General features: G+C 40.3%; 1 protein-coding gene across 3 annotated transcripts in view; it reads right to left on the bottom strand.

Moving 5' to 3' along the window:
• The window catches only part of gnal (guanine nucleotide binding protein (G protein), alpha activating activity polypeptide, olfactory type), a 144709-nt gene that overhangs the window by 108031 nt on the left and 18554 nt on the right, over window positions 1–18124 (bottom strand). Inside the window, exons 1-4 of one of the 3 annotated variants that reach the window (XM_062023260.1) lie at window positions 12252–13269; window positions 11940–12012; window positions 2917–2971; window positions 2693–2812 (exon numbers count right to left, since the gene is read on the bottom strand). In XM_062023260.1, the coding sequence (XP_061879244.1) occupies window positions 2693–2812; window positions 2917–2971; window positions 11940–12012; window positions 12252–12390 (387 nt within the window). In that variant the 5' untranslated portion in view covers window positions 12391–13269. Of the gene's footprint in view, window positions 1–2692; window positions 2813–2916; window positions 2972–11939; window positions 12013–12251; window positions 13270–18124 lie in introns of those variants that run through there. The other 2 variants (XM_062023261.1, XM_062023259.1) reach the window with 2 other exon arrangements.

The following is an 18124-nucleotide window of genomic DNA, read 5'->3' on the forward strand; positions in this document are numbered from 1 at the left end:
ACGGGACTTTCCACTGATGCTGCCTTGGCTCTGTTCCTGCTAAACAAGTGAGTGACTTTCGATGCTCAAATCAAAATGATAATGCTAATGTTAGCTTGATCCAAAGCTAGTTCCAAACTGAAACAACCAGCCACGCAACAAATTCAAAAGTACTGTATAAAGAAAAAACTATGCAATGACTGCAAAGAGCAAGTATAAAGTGTAAGTAATATATGTAGGTTCCTACTGTGGAAAGAGCAGTCATACTGAATCATTGTGGTATTATCGTGTCAGTTTGACGCTGCCGCATTGGTGCCCTGGCGCCGCCAAAAAACAACCAAAACTGAAAGTTCTTAAGTGGGTCTTTAATATTTACAAGAATAGTTGAAAGTGCAACATGATTTTTTTTTTTTTTTAAACCTGCTACTGTAGAGCAAAGGAATTATTGAAAATGGATCTAAAAAATAGTCGGGGCTTTTATAAAACACATTTATATTCCCTATTACTTTAATCAGGGCAGCACGGTGGAACAGGAACGAGTGCGTGTGCCTCACAATAAGAAGGTTTTGGGTTCGATCCCCGGCTCAGGGTCTTTCTGTGTAAAGTTTGCATGTTCTCCCTGTGACTGCGTGGGTTCCTTTCGGGTATTCCGGCTTTCCCCCTCCTCCAAAGACATGCACCTGGGGATAGGTTGATTGGCAACACTAAATTGTCCCTAGTGTGTGAATGTGAGTGTGAATGTTGTCTGTCTATCTGTGTTGGCCCTGCGATGTGGTGGCGACTTGTCCAGGGTGTACCCCGCCTTCCGCCCGAATGCAGCTGAGATAGGCTCCAGCACCCCCCGCGACCTCAAAAGGGACAAGCGGTAGGAAATGGATGGATGGATTACTTTAATCATGTTTAAAAAATAATATCTGAGTAGTATTGTGTAGGGGTGTAACGGTACACAAAAATTTCGGTTCGGTACATACCTAGGTTTAGAGGTCACGGTTCGGTTCATTTTCGGTACAGTAAGAAAACAACAAAATGTAAATTTTTGGGTTATTTATTTACCAAATTTGCAAAATCGTTCACCAAAAATATTTTTCTTAGTGGAATATTTGATGTGAAGTAATCAGAACCTTGGATAGGTCAATAATTCATAATAACATTGATTTTGATTCAATATTATGTTTTGAGCAATGACAGTTTGAAAGAAAAAAAACAGCTTTGTTTTATTAGTCAACATTGCAACTTTTTCTAAATTACATTTAACCTTTAAGCTTTTTTATTTCAATTTTGTTATGTTTCTGTTTATTTTAATAGTATTTTTAGAATGTGCCGTGGGCCTTTAAAACATTAGCTGTGGGCCGCAAATGGCCTGCGGGGCACACTTTTGACACCCCTGCTATAGATAATAAAAAATTAAATCTGATAAATCTGTGGATAAAAAGCAGAGCCTGGCGACGCATGCGCGTTTATCATAACTCTCTCGCTCTCTCTGTCTCTGCCCCTCCCTCACCAATGCTGCTGCGCGCACAATTTGTTTTGTTTTCAACCCCTTCTTAACCCTGAACGTACATTGAAAATACACGCAACCCTAACTCAAAATGCCGGACATTTGAGGCATTTAAGAAACTCCGCCCTGACAGCTCCGCAAAAGAGGACATGTCCCGTGAAAAGAGGACGTATGATCAGTCTATCATAGCCCGTTAGCTGCTAGCCTGCCATGTGTTGTGCCTCGGTGCGCATTGTTTACACAACGTGCGTTACGCTACTTAATATGTCCGTGTGGAAACTCGTTAGGTACACCTCCGAACCGAACCGGAACCCCCGTACCGAAACGGTTCAATACAAATACACGTACCGTTACACCCCCTACTACCGTAATTTCCGGACTGTAAGCCGCTACTTTTTCCCCTCGTTCTGGTCCCTGCGGCTTATACAAGGGTGCGGCTTATTTACGGCCTATTCTTCTCCGACACCGACGAAGAGGATTTCGGTGGTTTTAGTACGCAGGAGGAAGACGATGACACAATGATTAAAGACTGACTTTTCATATACCGGTAGGCTGGTCATTTTGATAACGTACAGGCGAGCACTTTGTATTACCTTGCACCGTTGTATTATTTGTACTGTTGCTGTTCGCCATGTCAAAGATGTGAAAGTTTGATTGAATGATTGAAAGATTTATTGTTAATAAATGGGACGCTTTGCATTCCCAAACAGTCATCTCTGTCCCGACAATCCCCTCCGTGGTAGCAGGAACCCCTATATACTACGCTAATTACACATCAAAACCCTGCGGCTTATAGTCGGGTGCGGCTTATATATGGAGCAATCTGTATTTTCCCCTAAATTTAGCTGGTGCGGCTTATAGTCAGGTGCGGCTTATAGTCCGGAAATTACGGTATATTATGTTTAAAAATACAAGATTTCTTTCTGAGCAGCAGATCAATCTGCCGACAGCAATACACATGCACAAAATAAATCTAAAACAACTTTTGCTAGATAATTAATATTATTTTTGTTCTATCTTTTCTTCGGGTGCGGGGAGGTGTGTTGGGGATTGAGGTCGAACATGTTTTTATGTTTCAGACACATGACCTCGCACCTACAATGCACACGGGGGGATTGACCACCAAATCTTCATGAGACATCTGAACCACTTTTAACTATGCCAACCCACCCTCAACACACACAATCAAACAAACAAACGTAGCCAGCGTCTTACCTGCGAATAGTCAAAGTCAGAGAGAGGTGCTATGCTCTTGATGTACTCGATTCTGAATTGGTCTTCTGGGTTGGCAAGCGGGACAGGGGGTATTAAAGTGCTCATCGCTGACACTATTGTCTGAAAACATGACAGGAAGAAAGAAAACATGCTTTAATCAGGATGAACAGGGTCACTAGCAAACTGTAAACCCACACCAACAATAATCATTCAATTGAACTCACCACTATGGCATCCTTTACGTTTTTCCGTATGTCCTGGATCTTCTGTTTCTTTTCCCTGCATGGGAAGACGAGAGAAGCCGCTGGTTATGAAAGCGTGACGTACGGCACACCACAAAAGATTTATCATCAGGGTGGTGGGGGAGCCAGTCACGGAGGCAAGGAGGGGCACTCACAATAAGGAGCGGATTTAATTGTAAAAAAGTAATGAGAAATTGGCATGAGAATGGGGGCTGCAGTCGCGTGGTCCAATACAAGATGCCAAACGACACTGCACAAAATTAGTCAGATTTTTCTAATAATTTGGTTTCTTCTACTTTCACACCTACTAATGAAGTCCGAGTTTCTATACACTGTCTTTAATACAACTGTCGGCCATATGTTGTGTGTTTCTCGTACACTAGCGGGCAATTGTGGTCATTTCAGCCGTGTGGAAATGTTAATAGAAGAAGAGAATGCTACATGCTTTACGGAAGAGTTAGTAGCTTTCAAGCTCCGGCTCTAACCGATAACTACAACTTTCCACTGCTATTTGATGTCGTTGGTAATGTTTTAATGTGTTTAAATGACACTAGTGGTTATTATGATCATAAGAGACGTACAACAAGAGTTCAATTTGGGAAAATGCTTGGACCATTTACTGTTAATACCAACTACACAGTGAATTACTTTTAATTGCTGATTTATAAGTCAATGACCTTGTCTCAATTGTTTAGTTGTTGTACATGGACGTTTAATGCTCTATGGACAACAATGTTGTGGATGATTTGAATGAATGAGATGATGTCTTGAAGTCAAGTGATCGATCACTATGAATTATTGTTGTTTGACTAACGAAACATGCACATACTATGTTTTACTCTGTAATAATTCCATAGTGTATACAATCAAGTTTGAGTGTCAAAATTCGGATGTTTGGAGGTTTTTCACCACCGGTCTCTCCTACGGCCAGGATATGCAGGCGTCATGTCACATATTTAAAGTGTCTTCCATCTTTGAGAACATCCTGACACTTAAACTGGTAGCTTTTTAAATTATATATTTAAAAATATTGACCTATTTCAGCTTCTATATCTTTACATTGTATGCTTGTTGGCGTAAACATTTCTCTCCACAACCACCCACCAGCTTGTTCTTATTCGCTTGTGAATAATGTAGCAAAGAACGGCATGTTGGTCCTCCACTGAGATTGGTGCACTGATAACGCCTACCATGCTATGCCAGAGAGAACTGGTTTCCAATTGCACAATCCACGTGAGTTAATCTGATTTTTCAAAAGTCAGAACGCGATCAAATTAAAGTGTTTACATTTTATTTTGAGCCAAATTATTTGAGGAATCAGACTAATGGAAACGTACTGACTTATACTACCAAATAAACACACATACAAGCCGCATAAGGAGACCCATAGTGTGGCGTATGGAGTGTTTATGCCAGGAGCCAGCATCTAGGTTCAAGACATTAATGGACTAAAGATGGGAGATTGGGAGTGGTTGCTATGTCCACATTTCCTTATTCGCTTCAGATAACGTATGATGTCACAAAAAGACGGACCTTTTTTTTTTTAATTCCGGGGGGGTTGCCGTTTAGTCTCACTGGCAATGAAAAGTGAAAATACCAACGGAATGGACTAATCCTTAGGACGGGGCTAAACTCTTAACTGAAGTATGTATCAATTCCAAGAACTGGACCTTGAATTACAATGGAAAATCAACAAAAATCCAAAAACAGAATGAAAATTAGGTGAGACAAAGTAGCTGAGATAGGCTACAGCGCCCCCCGCGACCCTGAAGGGAATAAGCGGTAGAAAATGGATGGATGGAAAGCAATACTTATTGTTTTTGTGGTGAGGGCTTCTTTGGTACATTTTGTACATTAAATATATTAAAAACAATACAATGTAGGTCAATCAATATATTGTAAACTCAGTGTTTCCCATAAACTGCCAAGATACCTGTGGCGGTGGGGGCGTGGCTATGGGCGTGGTCACCATGACATCATCGAGTAATTTGCATAATTTACTACAATGATTTGATTTTCTCTAAAAAGGTTCAAAAAATGTATACATACTAATTAATAATAACAGTATTGTTTTAAACGTCCATCCATCCATCCATTTTACAATATAATTACAACACTTTATGTACATATTTATATACAGATTTGAACAATAAGTTATTCACTGAAATATATTTATTAATTGTGGTTCTTACAAAAAATATATCTTATAAAATATAAAAGCTAAAATGTCTCAAAGCTCTGCCCCTTTAATTAGTGCATACTAAATAATAACTTTAGTCTACTACTACAACCATATTATTTACCAGCAACATAAAGTGAAACAGAGGCAGAGGTGTCCTGCCACAGTCAGTAACAAATAAACAGAAAACAGTAGTGGTGGTAGATAGACACAGAGCTTCATCAAACATCTGATCCACTGAACAAAGAGCTCCAAAAATCTTGAACTTTAGACTGCCATCAGTTTTACTCCCTACACTTAACCATGTGTTTCCTACTGCCTGCAGACTTTGCACCCTTTGTTATATACACATGTTGTGTTTCTAATATAAATACATTTAATAAAGTCAAATACAAATAAGGCAACAAGAGAAGTATCCTACACTTCTCTTTTGTAAAGTAAATCTGAACAGCCGATATGGGCATCTACATCAACTATATGATTTGCCTGAGAAGCTGGAGAGGACAAAAAAAATTATAATAAAAAAAAATAAAAGTTTTTATTTTATTTTATTTTATTTGTGGCGGACGTAATTCTTTCGTGGCGGGCCGCCACAAATAAATGAATGAATGTGTGGGAAACCCTGAAACTATCGGGAAAAAGCACCCAAAGCTGGGCTTTGTGTTATGGGTAACAAAGCAAAATAGTGTAATATTTAATATATTCTTATTATTATTCTTTACTTATAGTATTATTCAATTAAGAATTTTTTTTGAGGGCCTGAGCACATCCGAAAACGTGCCATATCTTGCAAGAAATTAGTACACATGTTCATCATGACAGGATGCACGGAAATCATCAAAGACATATACAGATGCACGGATGCCATTTTGGTTTTCAGGTCCCGTTTTTGGGGGATTTGGACCAGTTATTTTTTTGTGCAATGTTTAATAGGGTACATGTTTTTTTTGTTTATTATGTGTCGAGGGCCAAAAAAAAAAACAGCTGCAGCCCACAACCACACTTTGGACACCCCTGCGCTCAAGAAAGCATTCGCTTCAGGATTTCGCAGGCTTTTCTTGTGATTGTTGTCACCCAAAATGCCTGAAATTGTGGCAGCTTTTTCAGCAAGTTGCAATGTTTTGAGGCTTATTTTTTCTTTCAACAATATTAAATCAATTAATGATTTTGTGAATTTGTTATCAATGTTTTAAGTGTTCCATGCAACCTTAACCTCAAAAAGCACAGGATTGCACAAATACTGTATTGATGTTTTACTCGTTTATACAGCACACAGTTAAAAGTATACAATAGATGGCCGTAAAAGCACGTAAGAGCTTATTGTCAAATTTTTGTTCCGTTTTACTTCATTATAACTAATAAATGACCCACTTTTATTCTTTGGCTTTTAACACTATGTGAGTTGTGTGGTCCTCTGTGTTTTTAAAATGTTGATTTCTATTTATTGTTTTAATTGGTTTTACCCTTTAAAATCGTTTTTAATCAATATTTTATATTGGTTTTATATTTATCTATTTTTTGTTTTTATTCTGTCATTGGTGGAGCTAAGGATAATATTTGAATATTGCAGTGTTTCCCACACATTCATTTATTTGTGGCGGCCCGCCACGAAAGAATTACGTCCGCCACAAATGTTTTTTAAAATAAATTAAAAAAAATATTTTTTTGTCCTATCCAGCTTCTCAGGCAAATCATATAGTTGATGTAGATACCCATATAGGCTGTTCAGATTTACTTTACAAAAGAGAAGTGTAGGATACTTCTCTTGTTGCCTTATTTGTATTTAACCACTACTGTTTTCTGTTTATTTGTTACTGACTGTGGCAGGACACCTCTGCCTCTGTTTCACTTTATGTTGCTGGTAAATAATATGGTTGTAGTAGTAGGCTAAAGTTAAATTATTTAGTATGCACTAATTAAAGGGGCAGAGCTTTAAGAGACATTTTAGCTTTTATATTTTATAAGATATATTTTTTGTAAGAACCACAATTAATAAATATATTTCAGTGAATAACTTATTGTTCAAATCTGTATATAAATATGTACATAAAGTGTTGTAATTATATTGTAAAATGGATGGATGGACGTTTAAAACAAAACTGTTATTATTAATGAGTAAGTATACATTTTTTGAGCCTTTTTAGAGAAAATCACATCATTGTATTAAATTATGCAAATTACTCAATGATGTCATGGTGACCACGCCCAAAGACACGCCCCCACCGCCGCAGGTATCTTGGCAGTTTATGGGAAACACTGTATTGTCTTTAATATTGTTGTGCAGCACTTTGGAAACATTTCGGTTTAAATGTGTCAGCTTTGTCGCCCACAAGTTGCAGACATTCTCAGTGTATGCTTAATTCTTGAAAAGTTTTTGTCAATCTTAAACATTCATTTACGTTCTAACACATTTACCCCCGCACGTTAAAAATATTTGCCAACTGTTGAGAGCAAACTATAGTAATACTTTTTTATGGTAAATGAGAGACGATGACAGACTATTATCACACTTTAACATCTCTGACAAGTAGCATTGTAAATTAAAATAATCTCTTATTTGTCTTACCCTGGATAAATAAATGAGAAATAAATACGTTAACACATGTAAACTAGGAACTAAATGCTTGTATACTACATTACCCAGAAGGTTTAGCGTCACAGAAAGAAGCAAGAAGTAGGCGGGAGGGCGACCATTGTGCCATTTGAGCGATAAAGAGTTGATACATTGTTATATTGTTACATGTTGTTCCGGCTTCGTCTACACAAGGAACAAACCTACATTTTGATTAGACAGTTGACGTGGGCGTTCGAGCAAATTTGATTGGTCAAAATGTGAAATGGGATTTGGATAAAGTTGCGAAGCTTAGCAAATTTCGCAAGGATTGGTTAGACTATAAAAATGGGACCCATTACCTCCCTGCTTGGCACTCAGCATCAAGGGTTGGAATCAGGGGTTAAATCACCAAAATGATTCCGAAGCGCGGCCACCGCTGCTGCTCACTGCTCCCCTCACCTCCCCAGGGGGTGGAACAAGGGGATGGGTCAAATGCAGAGGGTGATTTCACCACACCTAGTGTGTGCATGACTATCAGTGGTACTTTAACTTTAAATATGTTTGAATTGGTGCATGGAGGTATAGGATGGTGACTGAATAAGGCTTGAGGGTAAGGTTTTACTGGTTTTATGTTGAACTATAAGCAAGTGAACAAAGGCGGAGTTCATCAGCCGAAGAAACAGCCGTGAGCGTGTCACTCGAGGCTCTGTCAGAGGCGACTGTTATATTCCTCTGCGCAGGAGCACTTTCAGTAAGTCGGCCTGGTCAGCAAGGAGTGCAAATGTGTGGAAGTCAGTACCCGAGGAGGTTAAACTGGTCACAACTTACAAGGCCTTCACAAAAAATGTGAAAATGTGGCTTATCCACGCCTACAGCTGCCAGCACTAAAAGATGAGCCTGTTTTGATGCTAAGATAAATGTTATGTTGTGATGTTGTATTTCATTTTTTATCACATTGTAGATGCATTGTGTGCCTTTTTTTTCTTTTTCGCTGTCTTTCTTTTCTTTCTCTTTTAAATTGTAATTTTACCGCATTTTTTTTTACATCATGGCTAGGGGACAACAGATGAAAACTAGCCTTCTGGCTAATTCCTGCTTTTTTAACCATGTGTAGTCATGTGTTTTATGAAATTGCACGGTGACACAGGGGTTGGTGCATGTGCCTCACAATACGAAGGTCCTGAGTAGTCCTGGGTTCAATCCCGGGCTCGGGATCTTTCTGTGTGGAGTTTGCATGTTCTCCCCGTGACTGCGTGACTTCCTTCCGGGTACTACGGCTTCCTCCCACCGCCAAAAAACATACACCTGGGGATAGGTTGATTGGCAACACTAAATTGGCCCTAGTGTGTGAATGTGAGTGTGAATGTTGTCTGTCTATCTGTGTTGGCCCTGCGATGAGGTGGCGACTTGTCCAGGGTGTACCCCGCCTTCCGCCCGAATGCAGCTGAGATAGTCTCCAGCACCCCCCCACCCCGAGCGCGCGACCCCAAGCGGTAAAAAATGGATGGATGGATGGCATTGTCCCCTTTGAAATAAACTACCGTATTTACGGACTATAAGTCACAGTTTTTTTTCATAGTTTGGCCGGGGGTGCGACTTATACTCAGGAGTGACTTATGTGTGAAATTATTAACACATTACCGTAAAATATCAAATATTATTTAGCTCATTCACGTAAGAGACTAGACGTATAAGATTCATGGGATTTAGCGATTAGGAGTGACAGATTGTTTGGTAAACGTATAGCATGTTCTATATGTTATAGTTATTTGAATGACTCTTACCATAATATGTTACGTTAACATACCAGGCACCTTCTCAGTTGGTTATTTATGCCTCATATAGCGCAGTGGTTCTCAAATGGGGGTACGCGTACCCCTGGGGGTACTTGAAGGTATGCCAAGGGGTACGTGAGATTTTTTTTTTATTCTAAAAATAGCAACAATTAAAAAATCCTTTATAAATATATTTATTGAATAATACTTCAACAAAATAAATGTTTAGAATTAAGTTCATGAATCCAGATGGATCTCTACTACAATCCCCAAAGAGGGCACTTTAAGTTGATAATTACTTCTATGTGTAGAAATATTTATTTATAATTGAATCACTTGTTTATTTTTCAACAAGTTTTTAGTTATTTTTATATCTTTTTTTCCAAATAGTTCAAGAAAGACCACTACAAATGAGCAATATTTTGCACCGTTATACAATTTAATAAATCAGAAAGTGATGACATAGTGCTGTATTTTACTTCTTTATCTCTTTTTTTTTTTAAAAATGCTTTCCTCTGATTAGGGGGTACTTGAATTAAAAAAATGTTCACAGGAGGTACATCACTGAAAAAAGGTTGAGAACCACTGATATAACGTACACTTATTCAGCCTGTTGTTCACTATTCTTTATTTATTTTAAATTGCCTTTCAAATGTCTATTCTTGGTGTTGGGTTTTCTCAAATAAATTTCCCCAAAAAATGCGACTTATACTCCAGTGCGACTTATATATGTTTTTTTCCTTCTTTATTATGCATTTTCAGCAGGTGCGTCCTACACTCCGGAGCGATTTATAGTCCGAAAAATATGGTAATCTAATCTAATGCTCGAAGAAGAGTATTTTAGGGTGTTTAAAGGCCTACTGAAAGTCACTACTAGCGACCACGCAGTCTGATAGTTTATATATCAATGATGAAATCTTAACATTGCAACACATGCCAATACGGCCGGGTTAGATTAGTAAAGTGCAATTTTAAATTTCCCGCAAAATATTCTGCTGAAAACATCTCGGCATGATGACGTTTGCGCGTGACGTCACGGATTGTGCGGACATATTGGGACACCATTGTGGCCAGCTATTAAGTCGTCTGTTTTCATCGCAAAATTCCACAGTATTCTGGACATCTGTGTTGGTGAATCTTTTGCTATTTGTTTAATGAACAATGAAGACAGCAAAGAAGAAAGCTGTAGGTGGGAAGCGGTGTATTAGCGGCCGGCTGCAGCAACACAACCAGGAGGACTTTGAGTTGGATAGCAGACGCGCTACCGTGAGTACGCAGCTTTGGCTTCCAAACATTTGATCGCTTGCCCGTACGTGCGTGCCGCTATGTGCATGTCACGTACGTAAATTTGGGGAAATATATGTGCTGTATGAACTTTACGGAGGTGAACGGTACTTTGGGCTGTGGGATTGAGTGTGTTGTGCGGGTGTTTGAGTTGTATTGGTGGGTTATATGGACGGGAGGGGGGAGGTGTTTGTTATGCGGATTAATTTGTGGCATATTAAATATAAGCCTGGTTGTGTTGTGGCTAATAGAGTATATATATGTCTTGTGTTTATTTACTGTTTTAGTCATTCCCAGCTGAATATCAGGTCCCACCCGCCTCTCACAGCATCTTCCCTATCTGAATTGCTTCCACTGCCCTCTAGTCCTTCACTCTCACTTTCCTCATCCACGAATCTTTCATCCTCGCTCAAATTAATGGGGTAATCGTCGCTTTCTCGGTCCGAATCGCTCTCGCTGCTGCCGGCCATGATTGTAAACAATGTGCAGATGTGAGGAGCTCCACAACGTGTGACGTCACGCTACTTCCGGTACAGGCAAGGCTTTTTTTTTTATCAGCGACCAAAAGTTGTGAACTTTATCGTCGATGTTCTCTACTAAATCCTTTCAGCAAAAATATGGCAATATCGCGAAATGATCAAGTATGACACATAGAATGGACCTGCTATCCCCGTTTAAATAAGAAAATGTCATTTCAGTAGGCCTTTAAAATGAGTATTTATTAAAAAATGTGCATGGATCTAAGGTGAGATGAACATTCCAAGTTCTAGGAGTGTGCACGCAATCTTAAACCCCCCCCCCGTTATAAAATAGCGAGAAAGGAAAAGAAAGACAAGCTTTTGCAGGCCTAATCAATGGCGTGCGAGGCCTTGCAGCAAAACAAATCATCAATAGGCTCTGGTCAATGGCAACCTTTCACCCCTAGCCCGTGAAATAGGAAGCAGTGAATTTGACATGAGCGTGACAGTAGTGTGTGTGTGTGTGTGTGTGTATCCTCGCATATGCGAGAGAGAGGAGAGGATTGGGGAGGGGAAGATGGGAGCAGCTTTGCCTGGGATGTAACTGGGCCCAACAGGCGCTGCTGCAGTGCCCGGGGAAGATCCACTGCCGGCTGCCTAGATATCGTGTGCCGTCTTACTCATTTCGGAAAGAAGTAGGAGGTGGGAGACATGGCGGGTCGTGTTGCTTGAAATGTGGCTGTGGGAACACTCACTCTGCGTTGAAGCCGTTGACGTGGAGAATCTTCATCTGCTTCACAATGGTGCTTTTTCCAGACTCTCCAGCGCCTTCACACACACACAAAAAAGAAATGACATGTAAGAGCAGCACATTGGAGGGTGAGGATGGCGGGCTTGTGTTGGTGTTAAAAGCAGCGAAGGCCGAGTTGTTTTGGGGGCTAATTTGCCCAATATTGAGGCTTCCATCAACGTCCAGCCCCATGACATGCTAGCAGTCGCTGTCAGACGTGTTGGCTGAAGCAGGGGAGGGGGGTTGACTCGCATTTCATCATCCAGACGAGCCTTACCCAGCAATAAGAGCCTGTGTGTGGCTTTGTACGCTTGTCTCTCCTTCTGCAACTGTTTCTCGATCTTTTTATTCGCCTCTCGCTGAGCCTTCTCGTCGATGCGTTGGTCTTCAGTCTTGCTGTTGCCCAAACAACCCATCTTCCGTCGCCAGTAAAAAAAAAAAAAAAAAAAAAAAAACGTAAAAAAAATAAAAATAAACAACAAAAAAACAACAGCGATACCCGGCTTGAGAAATGATGACGGAATGAATCGAGTGTTTTAAACCCCCCACCCAAAAAAAAGAAAATAATCTCTCGTCTGAGAGGCTTCTCGGGCGAGGGAGGAATCCGTTCCCCCGTTACGATTCCGCTATTAACCGCAGCCGAGCGTCATCCAATCCGCCTGGTGGTGTACGAAGCAGACGAGAAAAGAGGACGGGGGTGGGGGGAGAGACTAAGATGGCAGACTGAGAATGTGATAAAAAAAAAAAGTAGAAAAATAAAAAGAGAGAGGGAAGGCCTTTGTAATGTCCGTGAATCCTAGCCAAAACGCTGGTATCTCCGGCCCCGCTCTCTCTCTCTCTCTCGCTCAACTCAGCACTGCCTCTCGCTGTGGCACCAGGAAGTAGCCGCGGCCCGTGGAGGTGGAAAAAAACAAAAGCGCGCTAAAGCGTTACATTAACGAGCCACGGCGCTTTCAAAACCTGCGTGTCCGAAGCGACAGGAGCCATTCCGCATTTTTAGTCCCTCCGCTGTGCTGCTGCTGCTGCTGCCGCCGCCGCTACACTAGTCGGCGGAGGGGTGGAAACCTGGCCGCCTCTGTAACCGCTGCCTGACAGGAGGGGAGTGGTCTATTGACTCGAACTGGAAAACCTGCTCCAGTGCCGGGATTTACCACCGTCTACTGCGTTTAAAAACCGTTCAGCGAACGCCTCTCTTCGCCCCAGTAAAACAAGCAGTAGGCGCTGAGTTCTGGTTTAAAAAAAAAAAAACAACACAGTCGTGGTGGGTCCTTGAACGCCCCTCACTTCCGGGGAAAGGAGCGAAGCGCCGCCCTCTGCTGCGGGTAGAAACTACAATCATGGTAGTCAATGGACGTCGCTCGTTAATACGACGCTGCTATTAAAAAACTACCAAAAGTTGTGGTAAATAGACGTCTGTTGTGCAAACTACAGCCACGGCGGTCCGTTAAAGCACATCGCCGTGAGATGTATGGAGGTACAATTGAATATATTTATATATCAATCATCCAACACACTTAACAGCCAAGTCACAACCATGAAACTGTCCCACACTACCCTCTGGTGGTCAGAGGAAGTAGTGTAAGCAGGTGTTTTCCCCGTCTTCTGACTTTTAAGTTAAAGTTAAAGGGCCAATGATTGTCACACACACACACACACACACACACACACACACACACACACACACACACACAAGGTGTGGCGAAATTATTCTCTGCATTTGACCCATCACCCTTGATCACCCCCTGGGAGGTGAGGGGAGCAGTGAGCAGCAGCGGTGGCCGCGCCCGGGAATCATTTTTTGGTGATTTAACCCCCAATTCCAACCCTTGATCCAGAATTGTTTGAGGTGAACCTCCAAATTGCACCACTTTATTGACATTTTAAGGCACCATTGTATTTACAATATTTTTATGAGGAAAACAAATCTGGAATTTTTACATTGCAGAACTAACACACTAGGCAAACTATAATCTGCTACCCAAGAATATCAGGTAGAACAGTGGTTCTTAACCTTGTTGGAGGTACCAAACCCCACCAGTTTCGTATGCGCATTCACCGAACCCTTCTTTAGTGAAAAATAAAATGGGAATCGAATTTATATAGCGCTTTTCTCTAGTGACTCAAAGCGCTTTACATAGTGAAACCCAATATCTAAGTTACATTTAAACCAGTGTGGGTGGCACTGGGAGCAGGTGGGTAAAGTGTCTTGCCCAAGGACACAACGGCAGTGACTAGGGTGGCGGAAGCGGGAATCGAACCTGCAACCCTCAAGTTGCTGGCACGGCCGCTCTACCAACCGAGCTATACCGCCCAATGACAACAAAAATGTGTTGTTGTTTTTCCAAATTCAATCAATTCAAGACAAAGTTATATGTTTTTGGTAACACTTTAGTACGGGGAACATATTCTAAGTAACAAAGACTTAATTTAGAGGTTTTTTTGACACTAGGGGAACATATTCTAAGTAACAAAGACTTAATTTAGAGGTTTTTTTGACACTAGGGGAAAATATTCTAAGTAACAAAGACTTAATTTAGAGTTATTTGGTTAGGGATCCCGAATTAAACTAGTTGAAAAACTTATTCGGGTGTTACCGTTTAGTGGTCAATTGTTCGGAATATGTACTATACTGTGCAATCTACTAATAAAAGTTTCAATCAATCAATCACAAAAGGGTTAGGGTTAGAGGGTTAGGGTTATAATAAGGCCATGCAGAATAAGGCATTAATAAGTACTTAATAATGACTAGTTAAGAGCCAATATGTTACTAATTTGCATGTTAATAAGCAACTAATTAATGGTGAATATGTTCCCCATACTAAAGTGTTACCATGTTTTGTTTAGTGGTGCACAAAATGAACCGTGCATGAACATCACCTTGTTCAAAGAACAAAACCAACACAGTGCATAAACTCACAACAAATTACACACCTGCAAATCAGTCTGACTTCTGCTGTTGCCGTATCCATAATACGCCGATAGAGAGAAGTTTTTATTTACACGATGAGTCGGGTGTGTATTGACCTCCGCCAAACCCCTGAGCCCGACTCACCGAACCCCTAGGGTTCCATCGAACCCAGGTTAAGAACCACTGAGTTAGAATAATACATAATGTTGGATATAGAGAACATACGAACCCCTTATTTATTGAATCAAAAATACTGAAATTCCACGACATAGTGAATTTGCAAACAGCTAAAATCATACACAAAGTAAACTATAACCTGCTACCCAAGAATATACAACACTTCTTCTCAAACAAAGGGGGAGAAATAGAATCTTAGAGAAAAATGTAATTTAAAACATTTGTATGCACGTACAACCCTTAAAACCTTCAGTATAGTAGAACCTTTATTTAACCAGATAAGAAACCCATTGAGACCAAGATCTCTTTCACAAGGGTGACCTGGCCAAGAGGTCAACAGCACATGTCACAGAGCAGTTTCAAAGAAGTAACACGTTAAGACATACATTTTAAAATACATAAAAGAGAACTGTAAAACAATAAAGATTTACACCTTTTAAAAACACAGGCACTGTGCAAAAGTCTCTCGCTGTCTGTCCCTCAGGACAGAACGGAAGTACACTACCGTTCAAAAGTCTGGGGTCACATTGAAATGTCCTTATTTTTGAAGGAAAAGCACTGTACTTTTCAATGAAGATAACTTGAAACTAGTCTTAACTTGAAAGAAATACACTCTATACATTGCTAATGTGGTAAATGACTATTCTAGCTGCAAATGTCTGGATTTTGGTGCAATATCTACATAGGTGTATAGAGGCCCATTTCCAGCAACTATCACTCCAGTGTTCTAATGGTACAATGTGTTTGCTCATTGGCTCAGAAGGCTAATTGATGATTAGAAAACCCTTGTGCAATCATGTTCACACATCTGAAAACACTTTAGCTCGTTACAGAAGCAACAAAACTGACCTTCCTTTGAGCAGATTGAGTTTCTGGAGCATCACATTTGTGGGGTCAATTAAACGCTCAAAATGGCCGGAAAAAGAGAACTTTCATCTGAAACTCGACAGTCTATTCTTGTTCTTAGAAATGAAGGCTATTCCACTAAATTGTTTGGGTGACCCCAAACTTTTGAACGGTAGTGTATATCAGTATGTGGAATTAAATTATGGAACGGATTAAGCGTAGAAATCAAACAATGTACTAATATGATCCAATTCAAGAAACTGTTCAAACTTTAAGTGTTTACAAAGTACAAAATATTCAGAGTTTATGTCATCCATCCATTCATTTTCTAGATAATCTTACTCATCTCCCCATATGAAATATAATTTACTTCACAGATTATTAGTTATTTATATGTATTGTTATTACTTATGGAGAACAGGCAGTGAACAAACGTTTTAGCAACTGCAATGTAAAGGAAAAGGGGTAGGATTAAATAAGCTCTGCTTCTTCCTACTCCTTTTTCAACATGTTAAATAGAGAAACTGGAAATTTTGATGTATCATGTCGTATGCATGCATGTTCGAGATAAACTCAAACTCAACTCAACTCTATAACGGCATAATTTAATCGTATGAGTAGTTTGTAGTTCAGTGTGCATGGGATGTGTGTTCCGACCACATATGCACAGCGTGTCATCAACTATGTGCAGCAGCGTTTTAATATCCTTTGGCTATGAAACCTATGAAACTGATCCCGACCAGTGGAACAGTCCGTTTTATTTCAAGTGACTTCTAACAGTACACAAGCCTCTTGTAGATGACATCATGTGATGTTATGCAATCAAACAATATCAGTCCATTCATTTCACAGCCCGGACTGTAAAAAAAAAAAAGAAGAAATTGTGGTTTACGACACACTGCAGGGCAAATAAATGATAAAGCAGTGAAGATATACCGTAGTCACAGTCCAATGTCCCTTGGCCTGCAGAAGTAAAGACAGGCACCATAAATGTGACAAAAGCACTTCATGCACATCCTGTTGGCCGGAGCATGCAGTGGAAGCTGAGCACTGTGTGCTGTAGCAAAGTTCACACAGCGTCAATGATAAAACTCCTTGAACGGAGGCAAAGTTCAGCAGCAGTGGGCCGAAAGATCCACCGGCTGCTCGCGGGCATGACATCCATGTTCCATCATGGCTTCTTTGCACACAAATATAGACGCACTAAACAAGCACACAAACACTGGCTTCGTCTCGCAGCCAGCTGACTGATGCTGGTCAACAACAACAACAACTTCACGCTAATACTATCCGATTAAGCTATGAAAACAGATAGATCACACGCGACTATAAAGTCACTTCCTGTCCAGGACATAACAATAGCAACTTCCTGTTTGCATTCAGCCTGCATTCAAAAACCCAAGGAAAGACGACTTGAAACTACAACAACTACTACAGTAATAGATGGAGTAGTATTATTAGTAGTAGCAGCCGCAGAACTTCTAGTACAGTATTGACAGGAGTAGTAGTGGCTTTAGTATTGGTATTAATAGTGGTAACAGTAGAAATAGGAGTACTACTAATACCTGTATTAGTAGTATGAATTGTACCATGAATTGATTAACGTGGACCCCGACTTAAAGGCCGACTGAAATGATTTTTTTAAATTTAAACGGGAATAGCAGATCCATTCTATGTGTCATACTTGATCATTTCGCGATATTGCCATATTTTTGCTGAAAGGATTTAGTAGAGAAAATCGACGATAAAGTTCGCAACTTTTGCTCGCTGATAAAAAAAAGCCTTGCCTGTAGCGGAAGTAGCGTGACGTCACAGGAGCTAGTATTCCTCACAATTCCCCGTTGTTTACAATGGAGCGAGAGAGATTCGGACTGAGAAAGTGATGATTACCCCATTAATTTGAGCGAGGATGAAAGATTCGTAGATGAGGAACGTTACAGTGAAGGACTTGAGAGGCAGTGATGGACGTATCTTTTTTCGCTCTGACCGTAACTTAGGTACAAGCTGGCTCATTGGATTCCACACTCTCTCCTTTTTCTATTGTAGATCACGGATTTGTATTTTAAACCACCTGGGATACTATATCCTCTTGAAAATGAGAGTCGAGAACGCGAAATGGACATTCAGTGCCTTTTATCTCCACGACAATACATCGGCGAAATGCTTTAGCTACGAGCTAATGTGATAGCATCTTGCTTTAACTGCATATAGAAACAAAA

Source organism: Entelurus aequoreus, linkage group LG16 (genome assembly GCF_033978785.1).
Source record: "Entelurus aequoreus isolate RoL-2023_Sb linkage group LG16, RoL_Eaeq_v1.1, whole genome shotgun sequence".
Taxonomy (NCBI): domain Eukaryota; kingdom Metazoa; phylum Chordata; class Actinopteri; order Syngnathiformes; family Syngnathidae; genus Entelurus; species Entelurus aequoreus.